At 36.8% G+C, this 20,473-nt stretch overlaps 1 protein-coding gene across 1 annotated transcript; it reads right to left on the reverse strand.

Annotated features, from left to right (window-relative positions):
- Positions 1-1,279: 1,279 nt before the first annotated feature.
- On the reverse strand, positions 1,280-20,439 carry LOC306868404 (engulfment and cell motility protein 3-like). Its single transcript, XM_079414532.1, has 21 exons — positions 20,259-20,439; positions 17,670-17,770; positions 15,317-15,357; positions 15,129-15,201; positions 14,058-14,108; positions 13,692-13,861; positions 13,488-13,587; positions 12,563-12,714; positions 11,978-12,056; positions 10,893-10,943; positions 10,644-10,766; positions 10,432-10,554; positions 10,233-10,337; positions 10,020-10,128; positions 9,667-9,803; positions 4,910-5,073; positions 4,293-4,405; positions 4,105-4,209; positions 3,933-4,012; positions 3,073-3,153; positions 1,280-2,920 (listed from the first exon to the last, which is right to left on the reverse strand). Exons 2-21 carry the CDS (start codon positions 17,745-17,747, stop codon positions 2,708-2,710), a joined length of 2,148 nt encoding a protein of 715 aa, XP_079270658.1. The 5' UTR covers positions 17,748-17,770; positions 20,259-20,439; the 3' UTR covers positions 1,280-2,707.
- Between the last annotated feature and the right edge of the window lie 34 nt (positions 20,440-20,473).

A 20,473-nucleotide genomic window follows, 5' to 3' on the forward strand; every position in this document is an offset into this window, starting at 1 on the left:
ATGTGAAGGAGGATAAAGGCATAAGCTTTACTAGGACGTTTGGGAACATGGGCTTTTTCCAGCCTCCCAGCCTGCCTTTCCAGGAGAAGCCATGTCTCGTGACCGAGGAGGACCTCGGGACCTTTAGGGAGCACCAAGAGGGAGCGTCTCTTTTGGCCCTCAGGGGTCTTCAGGAACTGGAACTGTCGGCCTGCTCCAAGTTAACTGACACCAGTATCACACAGGTCAGTACCTCAGTGATTAAAGCATGTACTTTCAAAAAATGACACAGGATATGATGTCAAAATGTTCCTGGCCATCCCAGGTACTCCGGTTCCCAGACCTGCAGCACCTCTCACTTTCTATGCTGCCTGAGATCAGCGACGACAGCTTGGTGTCCGTAGCCTATCACTGCCGCAGCCTCACCAGCCTGGCGCTCAGCCACTGTCCCCAGATCAGTGACCAGGGCATGGCGCGGGCCCTTCCGCTCCTCCTCAGACTGCAGCATCTGTTCCTGGCCTGCTGCGATGCAGTAACTAACGAGTAAGTGGCATCATCCAGTCATCTGTGTTTTTGTACTATCATTATGGAGAAAATGAACAGAGCTTTACTTCTGGAACCCGACTGCTGCACACTAAAATTATATTTAAAGCACTTTTAGCTCAGGTATGAATGAGTAATCAATTCCTAAATGCTGTATTGTTTTGCATAGGACTGTAATTGTGCAGTTAATGTGGTGAATTACTGCTTCTGAATGAATCTGTGGGTCCAAACATTTCGAATGACTCCAGTAATACTGTAAACATGATCTGCTATTGATTAGTAGATATAAAACTCTACTTCCAGGCAGTATACGACAATAAATATTTTGTAAGAATTTTTTTTTATCCCACTGTGATTTGAATGTGCAGTCTTTATAAGGCCACACTTTACAACTTCTGGTGCTGATAAAACACAGAAGTTGTAAAGTGTGGCCTTATAAAGACTGAGTAATAAGCTCAAAGGTCTAGTTTTATAATACAATTTGTTGCTTAACTCAACCTGTAATTAAAAGTATTAGTCATGTTTTAAACGTGGAATTATACTATCTACATATATTCTAATTCACAGTTTATATTAAAACATTTTAGCAGATGCTGTTGTAGTGACAGTTAATTTCAAGTTTATGACGTTAATAAATCAACAGCGTACCAAAATGATAGCAAAGCCTTTCTATTGAGTTCTCCTCACGGGCTTCACGCGAAACAGTGCCTGATTTGTAATGAAAGAACAAACTAAATAAAAGACAGTAAGACTATTATAATAATATATATTCTTTTATTCCATACAAAGGATAAACAAATCTTGAATTAATATCACGTACCATTGTCAGCTGGTAAAGTGGCCACATTGTTGATCAAGATTGTTACGTAAAACCAGAAGTTTAACAAGGAAAGCTATATACAAAACAATACAGTACATGGTTTTTTTTTTTTGCTAGATCAATTGTCATTAGATTTGTGAAAACCACAAAAAAAAAAAAAAAAAAAAATCAGCTGTTTACACAAGTGTTTATATAAATCCTGCAGATTTTCCACACATTAAAGTCGTCATCTCCATTAATGCACTTTACAATGGCACCACAGAATATTTTAATTATATATTTTTATCTTGATATATTGTTTGCATTATAAATCAACATACTATGAAGTGCTTATGTGGTGATGAAACCACATTTAGATCATTAGCCAAAACAGTCAGTGAATGAAATCAGATAACACAAATCTTTTTTAAAACAGAAACATGATTATCTCCCATATAAAACACTGATGTAGAATCCTACACGGCTAGTGGTATTTTGAACTGAAGGGAAACTGGCTATTTCAAATATATCAAGTAAATTGAAAATATTATTATGTGACAAAGCTCAAAGTATCAAAATCACACCGATAATTTTCAAAGGGTCTCCAAACCACTTGGCCAAACTACTCCTCTAACAACACCCAAAATATCTCCAAACCATTTTCCATATGGAACTTAATCCCACTTCAGTACCTATTTAATCCAGCACACTGACCTTTAATATGCACCTAATAATGCTACAGACTTGTTTGAAAATGCTGCCAATGCAGTAATGCCATCAGTGCATTAGTATAAACAGAAACATGAAATGTTCCAAGCACATCAGTACTCTTTCCATGATAAACTATTAATCGGCGATTGTAATAAATGTTAAACTGTAAAACATCGTACTAGACGAGTACCATTTTGAGTCTCATGAAGGGAATGAATAAGGATGCCAACATTAAGTACAAATGTTTATAACATACTTGATTTTTTTCCCCCTTCCAAATAAGCTGCTTAATGTAATGCCTTTTAGTACAATTTTGGTAGAAGCTAAATAAGTCAAAAAGGGGAAAAGTACCACAAAAAGTGTGCGTTCAGACCTGAGAATTTCAGACAGGTCTATTATGAGATTTGACAAAAAAGGCACGTTAGATAAAACACTCAATGCAAGACTGTCTTATTCACTGCAGGCACTTATATTACAGCATGGCACCACAGATAAATGCGTTCAACAAGCACAAAGTGCTCTCTCTCTCTCTCATATCAAGCCCTGTAATACTATCATAAAGTCTCCCAATCCGAAACCTGCATTTCTGCTGCCACCAAGTGGCCATTTCCAGTTGTTTCTTGTCTTAGCAATGCAGTAACCGCTGCTGACCACACGCTTACGACTCGGCTCGCGTTATTGTTCTGCTTGGCTGAAGTCGTAGCAGAAGTTGAAGTTGCTGGGTGTTTTGGGGATTGGCGGTGCAGTGTCTGGGATCGGCACGTTTTCCAGGTCCAGGAGGCGGAGCTTGATTTCCATAGAGAGGAGAATCTCTAGTTCGCTGCGCATGCTCTCGCTGCTCATCTCTTTACCCAGGAGCACATTGAGCCCGTCAGTCCATAGACAGAACTGGAGGACAAGAACCGAAAGATGAAATTGGACTTTGGGTAAATAATACTTGTTTTTATTACCCCAGTCAGTTAAATTAGCACGCTTGAACTGAATTAACAATAACAGAAGGCTCCCAGCAGTTCAGGAGTGGAAAAATACATTAAACTCACATCTGTTCTAGAAGAGGCGATGAAATTCAAGCTATACTCTTCAACATCATATGTGATGCTGAAAGCCAAGTCCAACACTTCCTGCGAAACAAACCAGGACACAGTTCAGTTTTATCATCTAATGAAACAAGAAAACCTTTGAATTATACATTTTTTGCACAGCCAATGTTTTAAAGTTAATGCATTATGGTAATTTACCACCTGTTTTGAGATTGTTCAGTTTCAATTTTGATTAAATCACAAAGCCAATTGTTTTTTTTAAATAAACCAATTATTTATTCACAATAAGACCAAGCATTAAAAAAATAAATATGCACAATTTCAAGAATGCACAATATATTGGTACTATACTGATTATTGGCCAATATCCTCAGATTTTAATCAGCATTTATCAGTCAATATTCAGATACTAATTTTCCTATTTTTCCATTTAGATTGCAATCATCTAATACTCAATTTTTAAAACACTTTAAAACACTGTTAAATGCAACCTTAAAAAATGCAAAATAATTTTAGTTTTGCTATAGAGTTTTGCTTTTTTTTAATTAAAAGGTATTTTAAAAGTTATCCCTTCACTATTAACCATTTATTTTATTTTCATTTAGATAATTAAAATTAGTCATTCTGATTTTAATTTCTTAAATTATTGCAATAATATTAATACAAAAGTGTTAATCTATTCATTTACACCACATAACTAATTGATTTAAGATATATATATATATATATATATTTCTAATTTAAAAATTATAATCTTAAATTATAAATGATCACCTAGAATTACAATATTGAATCAATTTAGATTTTTATTTGAATTTTAAGAATGAATAGAAACCACTAAAAGAACATTAGCATCATACCTTAGTCTGTTTTCCCTTGTTCTCCTTCATGTGAGGACAGTCTTTCCCTGTTACCACATTCTTGATGTCTGCGACAGGAACTAAGGGCATATCAAAATTAAATGATTTATTCGACGAAGGTCAACGGTCACTTACTCAAAAACGGAGCTCATTCTAAAGCAGTCAGACTCACTCTTTTCCTGAAGAGCCTCAATGGAGGGCATTTCCGTCTCCACTTCCACATCTCCATAGTGCAGGACTTTGTGATTAGGAGAGAGCCGACAATACCACAGCTTGTCTGAAATAAACAAATGACAATTACTCCAGACAGAAGATCCTGATCAGAATTTTCTGGTGTCTGAGAGGTTCTTGGCGTCTCACCTTGTCTCCGTCGGCTGCTGATCTTCCGGAAGAGCGTTCCGTGACACAGACGGTTCAGTCTTTGCTGTCGGATGAGCTCCAGAAGCTCTGGCTTCAGACGTTCCTTCAGCTCACTGAAGGCAAAGACAACAAGAAAATGCATGTGATGGACAGATATGTGCCAGTCACATACTCTGTAAAGTTAGTGATAGGTGATTTCGAAACTTTTGCTTCGAATCATTTGTTTCAGACCATTGATCAAACCGCAAAAACTCCGTAGACAAGCCTGTGTTACATCATAACTGTTTTGAAATGGTCAGATACTTCAATGGTTCACCACTAGGGGGTGACTATCTCTGTACATGAATCAGTTTCTACATGATCTCCTTGCTACGTTTCTGGACTTGGGAACATTTCAGTTGCGTTGCTGTCTATGGAGGGTCAGAGAGCTCTCAGATTTCATCAAAAATATCTTAGTGTCCCGAAGATGAACGAAGGTCTTACGGGTTAGAAACGACATGAGGGTGATTAATTAATGACCAAATTTTCCTTTTTGGGTGAACTACCGCTTTAATACTGATTTTGAGCTTTGAATCATTTAATGAAGCAATTGATTCAAAGATTCAAAAACTACTTACAGCACAGGTGGAGCAAGCGTCTCTTCCTGGTGGAGTCTCTCCGTCTGTCTCAGTTTGAGGATCTCGCTGTAGTTGAGTGCGTTCACCTTATTCTTGAAGAGCTCCAGAGACGTGGGTTTGCTGGACAGAGTCCTGGTGATCTGCTCCCGGACAACCTGCATCACCTTTAGAGAAAGAACAAGATCAAATCTGATTATTAGAAAACAAACTGATGTGTTATGTTTGCAATGTGTGTGATTGTCTGAAAAAGTCGCACAGCGTGTCTTGTCTCTTCCAATAAACTCACACACACAGACCGCTTAACCTTGCTCACCCCTCAACAACATGTCTCTGGGCTTCAGGTCAAGAGAAATGAAGGAGATGGGGAAGCGTGAATAAACCAGCAGGGGAGGAGAAACGGACACTGAAATGATGGGTCTTTCTTCTAGTGAGCGTCCAGCTGTGACACAGACAGAACTGCAATGACACACTCGCTCAGCTGGAAGAGGGTAAACGCTCGCCGACAGAGAGACTGCTCACTTCAGACTTAAAAGGTCAATGCTGAGATCTTTTACATGTTTTGGTCCTGAGAGATATTATAGAAAACCACATTAAGGAAAACAGGTAAGTGTATTATTCAAGTCCTGATATTTTTGAAAACAGGAAAACTGAATTGATGATATAACTTTTTTAGAAACTGTGATAGCATTTTAACAGGCTTCTTTGATTAATAGAAAGTTTAAAATAATTTATTTGAAATAGAAATGGTTACGGTCACTTTTGATCAATTTAATTCTCCCTTGCTAAAAATAAAAAAAGACTGACCTTGACCTTTTATCATCATATATGCGACAGACTGATATATAACTAAGTTTACGTAATCAGTGATTTTTAGATTAATGAATCGTCAAATAAATAAACTTGGCCAGTTAACATTTGATTGTTACCTCTTTGTCACTCACACATTTTTGGTAGATTTTAAATATAATGTAATAAATGTTTATTTCATTTTAGCATGTTAAAATATGACAAAATATGATTCCTAAACAGTTTATTGTGAAGGTTATTCATTAAAAAATTATGCATTTTAATGCCATTTATGTTGTTTGCTTTTCTGAGTGCTGCACAATACCTGAAAAAGCTTGAAAAATATTTTTAAAAAGGCATTTTTTAAAGTTATCCCTTCACTATTAACCATTTAAAAAGCATGCTTGCAATGTAAAGAAACTGGGCTTGTTATCAAACTCAAGCAAAAGAGAGTTAAATAATATAAATTTCTACAATACTACTCAAACAATATACAGGTGCTGGTCATAAAATATCATGAAAAAAGAATATCATGAAAAAGTTGATTTATTTCAGTAATACCATTCAAAAAGTGAAACTTGTATATTAGATTCATTCATTACACACAGACTGATATATTTCAAATGTTTATTTCCTTTCATTTTGATTATTATAACTGACAACTAATGAAAGTCCCAAATTCAGTATCTCAGAAAATTAGAATATTGTGAAAATGTTCAATATTGAAGACCCCTGGTGCCACACTCTAATCAGCTAATTAACTCAAAACACCTGCAAAAGCCTTTAAATGGTCTCTCAGTCTAGTTCTGTAGGCTACACAATCATGGGGAAGACTGCTGACTTGACAGTTGTCCAAAAGACGACCATTGACACCTTGCACAAGGAGGGCAAGACACAAAAGGTCATTGCTAAAGAGGCTGGCTGTTCACAGAGGTCTGTGTCCAAGCACATTAATAGAGAGGCGAAGGGAAGGACAAGATGTGGTAGAAAAAAAGTATACAAGCAATAAGGATAACCGCACCCTGGAGAGGATTGTGAAAAAAAAACCCATTCAAAAATGTGGGGGAGATTCACAAAGAGTGGACTGCAGCTGGAGTCAGTGCTTCAAGAACCACCACGCACAGACGTATGCAAGACATGGGTTTCAGCTGTCGCATTCCTTGTGTCAAGCCACTCTTGAACAAGAGACAGCGTCAGAAGCATCTTGCCTGGGCTAAAGACAAAAAGGACTTGACTGCCGCTGAGTGGTCCAAAGTTATGTTCTCTGATGAAAGTAAATTTTGCATTTCCTTTGGAAATCAAGGTCCCAGAGTCTGGAGGAAGAGAGGAGAGGCACGTAATCCACATTGCTTGAGGTCCAGTGTAAAGTTTCCACAGTCATTGATGGTTTGGGGTGCCATGTCATCTGCTGGTGTTGGTCCATTGTGTTTTCTGAGGTCCAAGGTCAACGCAGCCGTCTACCAGGAAGTTTTAGAGCACTTCATGCTTCCTGCTGCTGACCAACTTTATGGAGATGCAGATTTCATTTTCCAACAGGACTTGGCACCTGCACACACTGCCAAAGCTACCAGTACCTGGTTTAAGGACCATGGTATCCCTGTTCTTGATTGGCCAGCAAACTCGCCTGACCTTAACCCCATAGAAAATCTATGGGGTATTGTGAAGAGGAAGATGCAATACGCCAGACCCAACAATTCAGAAGAGCTGAAGGCCACTATCAGAGCAACATGGGCTCTCATAACACCTGAGCAGTGCCACAGACTGATCGACTCCATGCCACGCCGCATTGCTGCAGTAATCCAGGCCAAAGGAGCCCCAACTAAATATTGAGTGCTGTACATGCTCATACTTTTCAGTTGGCTAACATTTCTAAAAATCATTTTTTTTGCATTGGTCTTAATTGATATTCTAATTTTCTGAGATACTGAATTTGGGACTTTCATTAGTTGTCAGTTATAATAATCAAAATGAAAGGAAATAAACATTTGAAATATATCAGTCTGTGTGTAATGAATGAATCCAATATACAAGTTTCACTTTTTGAATGGTATTACTGAAATAAATCAACTTTTTCATGATATTCTAATTTTATGACCAGCACCTGTACATATCAACATACTGACAGCCACATCACATCATCAACATCTTCCGCCATAAGTTGCTTAATAAAACTAAAATATTTATTCCATTTTATTCAACACAGAGACAAAACACTCATCCTACCTCAGCTGTAGTGAAAGCAGCAGCTGCAGTCCCCTCACAACCACAGCGACACTGAGTGAGTGTGTGTGTGTATATGTGTTAGAGAGAGTGTATGGTCCCTCCCTTCTAGATGCCCACCAATAAACTCACACACACTTCACATCACAGGCCTCAGCAAACCAGCCGGCAATAGCAATATGCCAGCAACTATTAACGGTCGTTAAAGAGAAACAGCACAGTCAGGGTGCAAAGAAAGAAGGAAAAAAGGCGGTTAAGTGCGTAAGTTATTAGAAAACACACACAGTGAGAATAATTCCCCTTCTGAGGTGAAACAAGAGTTCAGCTTTAACTACTTTTCTCAGGTTTGACGTTAAGAAAACCCTTGAATCGTAAAACACGAGCTACGTTTAACACGTTAATGTTTCCAAAAAACCTTCCAGAACAAAGACAAAAAGGGCACTTTATACACTGAAAATACTATTTTAACATGCTATTTTTGGGATGTGGTTTACTGCTGATGTGTATTTCTGCGAGGGAGCGGGATTCCTTTTGTTCCTCTAATACCCCTTTATAAAGTCCCTGGCCACGAGGTTGGTGTGGTGGGGGCAACGATCAGCGAAAACAAAAGACAGGCCGGTCAGCTGGACGCTCGCTCTATCCCAAAGGTCACGGGGGTTTATGGCCTGAAAGTGGTTATTAAACGGAGTAGTGAATAGTTTGGGCTGGAGTAAGGAAGCTTTCTTTAACATCAGAAAAGGAGACGGAACAATTTATGGAATGTTAATATACACAAAAGCACTTTAAAAAAGGAGTCTGGCGCTTTGGTCGAGGAGCAGCATGCTTGTCATTCCACTAGCTTGATGTTTCTCCGACACGTCCAGATGAACCGATCAATATCCATTTGTTCTATAAACTATAAAATCACTGCTGCAGCTGGTCACTTCTCAGATACGTCTGTTGTGTGATTCAAAAGCAAATTAATGCTTTCAAGAAGTGATAAATACTCTTTGATTTTAAAATAATGGCCAATTAAACTTTAAAAATACACTAGCTTTCTTATGACTTTCTTTAAAGGGATAGTTCACCCAAAAATTTAAGTTTAGTCATTAAGCGCAAAACTGTAAGACCTTTGTTCATCTTTGGAACAAAAGTTAAGATATTTTTTGATGAAATCCAGTAGTAAGGACATCGTTAAAATAGTCCATGTTGAATAAAGTCGTTATTTTTGTTTTCTTTGCACACAAAAATTATTCTCGTAGGTTCCACTGATGAACCACTGATGTCACATGGACTATTTTAATGATGTCCATAGCTGCCTTTAATAAGAATGTTATATTACATATTCAGTCAAAAAAAAAGTGTTTATATACTTGATAAAAAAAATTACATTTTACTTTAATTTATTTGTCAAATTTGAACTTTAGTAATTTTAGTAATTCAACTTATGAAAATTAGAAATGTCTTGGTTGGTAACTAAGTAAATAAAGTAAGTTTTTTTTTTAAGTTTAAATTTTGTGTCTAATATTTGTCATTTTATTCCAGTATTATTTTAATTAAAAAAATATTAGAATAATTGTAGTTAGCAGTAACACTGGTCAGCGAGAGGATGGAAAAAGCAAATGTAAAACAAATTGTGTTTTTTGGTGCAAAATTGTGGATTTCAGAAGGGAAAAATACAGTAAAATACAGTTTAGTTTCACTTCTCTGAACAACACAGAGGATGTGAAAAATTCCCTATCAGCAAAGAGATGGTGGCGGTGATGATCTACCTTATCAAAGTCCTCCTGCGTGGCTCTCATCTCCTTCCACGTCTTGTTGAGGAGCTGAATGCAGATGCAGAAAAGCTCCTCCAGCAGCCGGTCCTGAGCAAAGAAGATGGGATGATAGTCTGAACCGGTCTCAGAGGCTGCGGAAAAGACAAGAGTGAAATGAGTTGAACGAGAAAATAGAAATATTTGTGCATGTATGTATGCATACATAAATATAACAAAAGTTTCCAGTGTGCAAAATTTCAAGTGATGAAGTCATATCAAAACATTGTTTTTCCCCATCAGTCCATAACCAAAGCTCTAAAATCATCTGATCATTGCCACAATCTCTAGCGCTGTGTCAATTCACTCACGGGGTTCTCCGATGCGCAAGATCTCGCACAAGATGAGGGTCAGCTGAATGCTGCTGCGGGCAAACGGACACTCGTGCTTGTCCTCTCTGCTGCTGTTCTCCAGCACAAACTGAGACAGAGAAACAAAGACGTATGGGCCGATACATACTATTATAGTGACATTCAAATATTTTTCTGCATTAGATAATTTAATATCCAATTGGGCTCACTCACCCTGCTGTAAGCATCAGGGTAACGGGAGGCAAAATACGCCATGGTGTCCAATGCCAGGAGACCCGGAGGACACCGGCTCAGGTCCTGACCAGGATTACTGTTATTCTGGCACACACAAACACACTCGAATTTAAGCTTTGAGGTTTGTTGTGGTGCAATATTCACACTTTCACTCTAAAACATTTTTTGTTGTACTCACAGAGAAGCCGAGTTTCTTAAACTCTTTAGCGCAGAGAGAACGTCTACGTTCGTTACTCAGACCGCTCTCGCTTTCTGTCTCAAACGCGGCCTGCCTGAGCCCGTGAAGCATGTCCCTCTGCTCCTGCAGGATACCAGAGAAATGCTTGTGTGAGAAATAAAGGTGCGCTAAGCAACTCAATAATCAAATGAAGATGCAGAATGAAAGTAAACCTGGTTGTAGGAGTCCAGAGGCGTCCTCATACGGGCCTCTAGGTGGTTCAGACGGACCGTCTGCAGCACATACAGATAGTGGGCCATCTCATCTCCTACTGAACTAGAGCTGTGGATGATGTTCTGCAAACAGCATCAAAGTAAGATACATGATATTTACTGTTTATTCTGACTGTAATCCAATGGGACATGTTCAGTGTAACAGGAAGTATTGCATGAATGATCTAGAGGTTCAAAACTTTCTCACACCTTGTGAATGTATTGGCGTAGGTTCCTCTTCTCAAGAAAATCAAAGAACTCCTGAAATGATTTCAAATTTAAAATCAGAAAGACAGAAGAATCAGAAATAGTGCTGTCAAATGATTAATCGGGATTAATCACATCTAAAATAAAAGTTTTGTTTACATAAAATGTGTGTAATGTTTATTTATTATGTATACATAAATACACACATACATTCATGTATATATATTTAAGAAAAATGTTAAGTTTATATATTAAATATATTTATATATAAATTATATGAATATAAATATATATGTAAATTACTGCTGTCAAATGGTTAAATCGCGATTAATCGCATCCAAAGAAAGTTTGTTTACATAATGTGTGTACTGTGTATATTTATTATGTATATACAAATACCCACACATACAGTATATATTTTGAAAATATTTACATGTATTTATGTGCATTCATTTATATTTATATTATATATAAATATATTTAATATAAAAATATAAAACTTTTCTTAAATATATACATGCATGTGTGTGTATTTATATATACATAATAAATATACACACATATTATGTAAACAAACTTTTATTTTGGATGCGATTAATCGTTTGACAGCAACAACTAATCAGAAACACCTTGCAAAAATGTTGTGTATGTGTATATATATATATATATATATATATATAAAATATATAATATATTTATTTATTTGCATCTGAGTCCAAAATCAATTGCCTGCACAAGAATATAAATTATGCAGCTATACATTTTTTATCAAATTTATTTGGTCAAAAAATACAGTAAAAACTGAATTATTGTGATATATTATTACAAGTTAAAACAACTGTTGTCTATTTTAATATCTTTTGAAATGTAATTTATTTCTGTGATGGCAAATTTGGATCACACTCCTAATAGAATTTTTCTACTAGCAAAACGGTTCTCAAACACCAATGATTAGCCTTTAACTAATAAAGGGAACTTATTTTGCTAGCACTATTTTTTATCGCAACAGACAGTGGCAGCAAAACCAAAACCATCAGCGAGACAAAACAAAACCCTCTCAACCTCTCACCGGTCTCTCAACCCCTCACCTGTCTGTCTGCCTCGCCACCAGCCAGCAGCATCGCCATCAGCAGAGCCATGGCCTTAGTCTGCAGCTGCTGGTTTGTTCTACGGTACATTAGACAAAAGCAGAGAAACTGAAACATTTATGTTGATGTAGAATGCTGATTTAAAAATTCAACACATGCTAAATATCTATGATGAGCTAAACCAGAAGGTATTTTCCAGAAACAGGAAGTAACATTCACTTGCATGACAAAGGGAAATAACGTTTATTTGTGTTACGCAGAAAAGAAGACAATGACACCCTCTAGAAATAAATCTCTCTTGAAATGCACTTTGAATGTAATGCAACTGTTAAGCAATTTGATTACTAATGATAATACTATATAACAACAACAGTTGTTGATGTTAATTTGTGAAACTATAAAAATGTACCAATGAAACTATGTTAGTCACTGTTTTCAAACCTTAATATAGAGTCTTTATTGTCATCTACTGTCATTACTGCGGTGTACTTCACACCCTCAAATATTGTAGTTCCTCTTTCACACCCATAAAATAAACACTGGTAGTACTGCAAACAGTTAAAGCAAGCGCTCTTCTGAACGTACACCTGCAGATGGGAAATGAGTCTTTCCAGGGTGACTTCTTGTTTGACCTCATTAAACAGACTGCTGCTGCTGAGCACCATGCTCTCCAGGATAGCCAGCGACACCTGCTGGATAGATGTGTCCAGAGCCTTTGCATTCACAAAACTGGCGATCTGAAAAACGAACACAAGTAAACAGATAAAAATAGATATAGGCAACTAGGTAACCATTTAAGATGCAGAAAGGAAAGGAAGGAAGTAAAGGAAGTGACGTGTGGCCAAGTATGGTGACCCATACTCGGAATTTGTGCTCTGCATTTAACCCATTCAAGTGCCCACACACAGCAGTGAGAAGTGAAGACACACAAACACACTGTGAACACACACCCGGAGCAGTGGGCAGCCAATGCTGCGGCGCCCGGGGAGAGAAAAGAGAGAAAATGCTTCAAACGCGCTTTGCATTTTGTAAAAGATATCTATTAGTATGAGGCTCATATAATGCATCACAATATAAACAGACATGTCTGACAATGTATTTTGAATTAGCCTGAAGGGGTATTATAATAAATAATTAAACAACTTATTGTGACTTATTTTCATCGTTATCATCAATAGGTTCTTATTATTTAATGAAACACTTTTCATACTTATTTTACTCTTTTATTTATTAATTAACTAACTTATTAAATAATAAATACAATATATAATACTTATTAAATAATAAATACAATTAATAAACAGTTTAAACAGTTTTCAGATTGACATAAGATTGGAAAACACTTTGGCGGTCATTATGCAAAGAGAATTCTATAAAAATGTGCAGAATGCAGCAACTGACCAATCAGAATCAAGTATTTAGTAAGTCATGAAATAAAGATGGATACGGCTGAATTGTTACAGTGTTCTTACTGTATTATGGAGTTGAAGTGTATGTGTAGCTTTAGTACCTTTTTGATAAAGACACTGGACAAATTCTCCCAGGACACAATGCCATGATCCATGAGCTCCATGAAAGCAGTAAGAGTGTGTGTCATTATCAGAGGAGACCTGCACAAAAAACAACAACACTTTCACTAGTTTAATCTTACATTTATGCTGTAATACAACAGTCCAAACCATAGAAATGCGTCAAAGACAGGCAGGAAACTGACTCGTGAGCGTCCTCTACTATCTTGACGAGCAGAGAGTGTCCATCACGGCTGATAAACTCTTGAGCGAATGTGATGTCAGTGGAGACATCGGCCAGAAGCTTGAGAGAGTCACAGCGCACGCCGGAGTCTGAACTCTGAATGCCTTTATACAGATCTTCAGCACAACGGCCCTGTCAAACACAGTGGTATAAGTCACTGAGCGACAAAACATGGCCATTACACGGTACTGTGGTTGTGTACATTTGAATCTAACACAGACTGAGTGAACAGATGAGTTTAGATACACTATGTAAGTTAAATACGGTCGCTGTCAAACTCTGGTTGCAAAATGACCATTTTGGGCACATGAGGTTGTGTGACACTCACTGGTGCTTTGGTTAAACGCAGGATGCTGCCGTTTTTGATGTCTAGGCGGTTCTAGAACAAAAGTAAAAGAGCAGCCAACAGTCAGTGTACAGGAAATGATACCGTTATTATTAGACATCATTATCACTAGCACAAATGCATGCAATAAAGAGACAGATGGACACAGCATGAAACCAAAAAAAGACAAAAACAAACAGAAAGCTAGATACAGATAAAGACAGAATGTAAAAAACTGATTCAAAAATAAATAAAAAAAGCAAGCAAGACAGACACAGACAGCCATACAGAAAGAAAGAAAGATTTTTTTTAACTGAATGAGAAAGAAAGAAAGGAAAGGAAAATATATATATTTTTTTAATTGAGAAGAAAGAATAAATAAAGACATACATACAGAGAGACAGAGATAAAGAAAAAAGAAAGAAAGACAGTCATTTTTTGGGGGGGGAATTGAATGAAAATAAAGAAGAAAGGAAGACATATAGAGAAAGAACAAGAAAGAAAGAAAAAATAAAGAAAGACAGATGGATGGAGAAAAGAAAGAAATAAAGAATAGTCAATTAAGACAGAGGCAGACAGACAGTCTTTAGTACAGTGCTGATTAAATATGGCAGATGATTCACGTTGTGTAGTTTTTGTTTATAGTATTGCATCCTTATTCCAGTTCATTTTAAACTCTCAGAGTAAGCGTCTGGAAATCTGCTACAGATGCTGCTTGATGACGCTGGTATTTGAAGGGCTCTACTTAGGGTGTCCAAAAGCCCATTTGGGATGCAGACCAAGGCTTGGTGGTTTATGTGCACAACTGTAATTCAAGAACTCTCAATCTCCACACTCTCACTTCATTCCCACGCATACAGATTCATCATATTACACACTTTCATCAGCTCTCAGCTACATCCTCACGATACAGACAGACAAACAACCATGTCTGACTCCACCCGAGATCAACAACAAATATACACCATCAGATAAGTGAAGCACACACATTACTGGACTAAAGTCAACACACAGACACTAACAAGCTCATACACAAAGTTATACAATGGTTTGATTAAGGTGGAAATGACCTACAGATTCAGTGATATATGTCTGGATCCCATCTGCATACTGCAGAGCATAGTTGTCAGGACCCGGAAGATTCCACCTTTAAAAATAACACAACACCCTTTACAAAAACAGGTATTTTACATCATGGAAACATATACATGGATGTTTCAGCAATAGAAAAACACACAGACACCTCAAAAACACACACTTACTTGTCGCAAACCTCTTTTATGACAGAAGTGAGGGGCTTTTTCTGAAATAAGAGACAATTATGAAATGTGTTAAGTGTACATTAGCTAACATGACAAAATGTGAGCAAGGGTCAATGAGGTGATGCTAATTCTTTGTCTGGATCGATTCACAAAATACATAAAAAATGCAGTTCATACATGCAATGACTTGAATACAACTGCTTTATGAGGAGTCATTTCTGAATTAAATGTCACTTTGATATTTTTCCAAGGTTTTTATATTGATTTTTTTTAAATAAGGAAAACAGTTTTGTAATTGTAAACTAAAATGAAAATATTATCAATTGTTTTAGGTCAATTCAAATAAAGCTGAAATAAAACATATTAGATAAAGAACAAACTTAAACAAAAAAGTTAAATATTGGCTTAGCAGCTAAATGAAATAAACTAAAGGACTAAAACAACTAATACTAAAACAAAATGGGATTTTAGCTAAATATAAATATATTTAAAAAATAATAATAACGAATGATGTGCACATACATAAACTAAATTACTAAATGAAAATGAAAACTGAAATGATAAAAATAAAAGCTAATTCAATATTAATAAATACTATAATAGCTCCCCAAAACCGAGTGATATGTATTATTAATATTTCATATTAACAGAATTATTCATTCTAATTAAACGTTCGCTCACTCATTCATCATAAAGCATTTCAACCAAAACAAAACAAGTGACACAACAGGAAGGGAAAAGCTTCTCCCAAGTCAACATCTGGAATATCTCATCATTTGTGGCAGCTCCTGCGGCTCACCGATCAGAAATTTTGGTGTTCTGTGGTAGACCAATCAGTGGCCTATAATTTGTGGTGCACAGGCTGGCAGCGAATGGAGGCGTTTGGGACGGCGAGAAAGTGCAGGAGGGAAGGTCATCGGGTGTTTGAGGTTCTTTCTAACTAATCCTTAAGCACCAATCAGGTTCATTCATATTTCAGCCCTGTCATCTCATGGTTTTGAAAAACCAAAGGAGAGCTTCTTTAAGACAATAACACATTCTGTTAAGACGTCCCAAACAATGGGATCAAAGCCTCTGAAGATAGCAAATACGCTCAGCATTTGTCCACCCTATCGTTTCAAACGGAGCGCATTCAAAACAACTGAGAATGAACTAATTGGTTATGATTTGTAAGAAGTCATTTGTAAGAATTCATTAACTGTCTTTAGCTGACAAAATTCTTACAAACCCTTTAAAAAAAACATGCAAATAAAAATTATACAGCTATATTTATGCAAGAAACATGAGAAAAATAAAGAGTGAATTAATAAATAAACAAACAAACTATAATAAACAAGAAATAAAAATAAAATAAGAGTCATTATTAGTCATTACCGATAGCCTTGTGGGCAATTGCGCTATGGGCGTCTCGAGTTTGAATCCCGATTCGAGGACCTTTCCTGATCCCGCCCCCTATTTCTCTCCTACTTTGATTCCTGTCAGTTCTGATCTGTCCTATTATAATAAAGGTGAAAGCGCCAAAAAAAAAAAATATAATAATTATATATATATATATATATATATATAAATTTAATAAAAAGGTTTGTCTGAAAAACTAAATCTGGTCTCACTTCATTAAAAATCAAGTCCTGGCGTTAAAAATATTTCAGTCCAAATAAAAATTATTTAAAAAAAAAATACATTATATCCATTACATTCATTTTATTTCAGAAATAAGTTATTATAGCCTAAAATACAGGCTTCCTGTATTTTAACTGCACCCAAGGAGCAGTTGGGGGTTCGGTGCCTTGCTCAAGGGCACCTCAGTCGTGGTATTGAGGGTGGAGAGAGCGCTGGACATTCACTCCCCCCACCTACAATCCCTGCCGGCCCGAGACTCGAACTCACAACCTTTGGATTACGAGTCCGACTTGCCCAAGGAAATGCATTGGCTGGGAATGTTTAGTATATAATTTCACTTTTACTTAAAACAGGTTGTTACAAGTGAGAATATTATGTTATAATTCTGATAAAATACAGAAAATCACATGAAATGATCACTAGATTGTTCTTTTACATAAATGTATCATCTCTAATTTTAATTTAGCAGGAAATGTTATTACAAAACTTTCTACATATCTTGCACTTGTAAGCAAGAATTCATAATCAGTTTCTCAAAACTCAGATCTATAGTATTCAGACTTCCTCATTTGCATAAATCCCTTTGTCTTTATGAAATGTATCTGTGAACTTCAGTATGATACTGAATAAACAGTATTTTTATTCCTCAAATGCTGATTACCAACAAGTTTTGCTGTGTTGCATGCACACTGGTCAACATCCTCTTTATGACAGGAAGTACACAGCGGCTCACCTGGTCTAGCTGAATGAGCTGCGGGTATGCGCCCGGCATCTGAATGGCAATCTTTACTATATCCTTTTGTTGCGGCATGTTGAGAAATTAATGTCTACAACCTTGAAAGAGAAAAATCAGGAAATAAACACTAAAATCAGCCTACAAGTATTCAAAGAATGAGTACAAACACATTATACAGGGTTTAATGTTACATACCTTTCATTTCAAAGTGTATGAAATATGCCAACCAAACATAAATACTGAAATATTACAAAACATACTAAATGCCACTGAGGTGAAGAGTGTGGACAAGCACTAGGATGCCAAATGTGTTACTAATTCTATTTCCAGGCTGACTGTATGTTCTGTGTTTACCGTCTTCCTCTTTTAAAAGAGAACTTGTGTCTCTCTCAGGTTGTGCTTTATGTTAAAATACGTCAGCATGCTGGGATTAATGGTATAGCAAGTGCTCTTATTTTCCACTTGTCTCCTACACTTGTGACTATCAGCCTTAAAGGGATAGTTCACTCAAAAATGAAAAATCTGTCATCATTTACACAAAGCGTTGCTGGTCTTCTTTGACTCCCATAGTATTTTATTCCATTCTATGGAAGTCAATGGGGACCATCAACTGTTCGGTTATTCACATTCTTCATTGTGTTCAGCAGAAGAAACAAACTCATTCAGGTTTGGAACAACTTGAGAGGAGGTAAATAATGACAGAATTTTCATTTTTGGATGAAGTATCTCTTTAAGACTAGAATAAGTCTAGACCAACCAGAGTTTATTTTACACACCATCCTATAGTGAAAAGTGATACAGAATGTTAAAGTGATCAAAATTCAAAAAAAAAGTTCTGTCAGTATTTACCTTCACGTCATTCCAAACCTGTATGAATTTCTATCTTCTGCTCATCACAAAAAAGTACATTTTATTTTAAGTATAAATAAACTATACAGAAAATGCAGTACTGCTCATGAATATCCAACTTGCTGCTAAGTGTTAAACAAATCTGTCATTATCATTCAAGGTTTTGACGTCAATAATAACCTTACAAATTCCTCTTCCTCAAAGGTTCATAGTAGCTGCCCGGTGCATTTTTAAGCATGTAACTTCAAGGAACAGCCCAGTCAAAAACAAAAATACAGTAATCATGTCATTCCAAACCTGCGTGACTTTCTTTTTTCTGTGGAAAACACAAGCAGATAGTTTGAAGAACATGTATTTTCTTTATATTTAACCATTTATAGTACAAGGGGGTCCAAAACCATTATGGCCCCTATGATTTCCACTGTATGAACAAACAACATTGAGATATCACATAGTCACACAGGTTTGGAACAACATGAGGGTGAGTAAATGATAACAGAATTTTCATTTTATGGAGGAATGCTCCTTTAAAGTCAGCCAATCAGAAAGAAACGTGTGATTTCAGTCATCTTTTCTTATTTTTGCAAGCAATACGCATCAGACAGTCAGTGAACAGACTGTGGCGGCCCACGAGTGTGCCATCAGCGGCTGAAACTACTTCTATACGCACAAGCACATGGCTGCTTTATTCCAAACTGTTAAACAGACTCAAGTACTTCCATATGTGTCCTCAGAAAACTCCCCAATGGAAGAGGGAAAGCTGCTTTTTGACTGAACTTGGACAATAAAATACACTAATGGGCCCAAAACAACATTTCAGCTAAAACTTCGAAGTTAACTAATCTAAAGCACATGATTGAAAACCTCGTCATATTAATGAGCTTTTTCAAGCTGATTAAATTACTTGTAAGACAAGGCTTTTGGTAAGAGTTGCTGACCCACACTGAATGTTTGTGTTTCCCAGACTCCATTCCCAGCATGCCTCAGCCAGCTCAGAGAGAAGTTGTGACAGCATAGCCCTCCTGCCACTCTATTTTTGGGGGGGTTGAGAAATGGCTACGACAAGAACGAAACCGTCGAGGTACACGGACAACTTCAGGGTCCACTGACAGCATTCCAGACTGATTCTTGCCCTTTGGACCCTGAGCATGTCTGATACAGTCTGATCTCCAGTGGGAGTGAATGGAAGAAATCAGGCTGCCTGGAATTTCCTCTGACAGACCAACAACCTCCAAAGCAGACATCGCACACTTTTACTGCAAAGTTTCATTGGATTTCTAATTCAAATTCTCCTTTAACACATCCAAATGTGCTAGAAATATTTTTAGTCACGTTTGAAGATTTAATGAGCGGGGTTATGCATTTCATCCACTAATAATTGACATCAAGTACTACAAAAGATTTATAGGGAAACCGTTTTATTCAATTAAAAACTATTTGCATATAAACCCTACAGAGCATTTAAACGATATGAAACGCTCTGTTTTACAGCCTTCAAGTACCAACAGAAACAAACTTGCGTTTGAAGCTTCGTTGTTCTATTCGTAACAATAGTTCCCAATGCAAAACGAATAGGTATATGTAAATATTTATTTATTTAGTCATTTAGCAGACGCTTTTATCCAAAGCGACTTACAAATGAATATTTACACGTTTAAATCTGTTTTGACTTATTTAGCGTTCGAGAGGAGTAGCAGCCAAAGTGTTTCGAACAAAAGTTATTTTCTGTCGTCTTACCTGTTGGAAAGCAGGGGGAAAAAAATCACACTCTGCGAGATCGCGGAGCGGATAAACATCTGCGCTTTGTTCGCGCGAAACGGCGACAGTGATTTGATTCTTTTCGAACGATCGGCTGTTACATTTCGTTCAAAGTTGTCGGAGAGTTCTAATTGATCACATTCACAGTTCCGGGTTGAATAATGTCCCTCCCGCCCCCTGGAGGAGGGAGCGGA

Source organism: Barbus barbus, assembly GCF_936440315.1.
Source record: "Barbus barbus genome assembly, chromosome: 50".
NCBI lineage: Eukaryota > Metazoa > Chordata > Actinopteri > Cypriniformes > Cyprinidae > Barbus > Barbus barbus.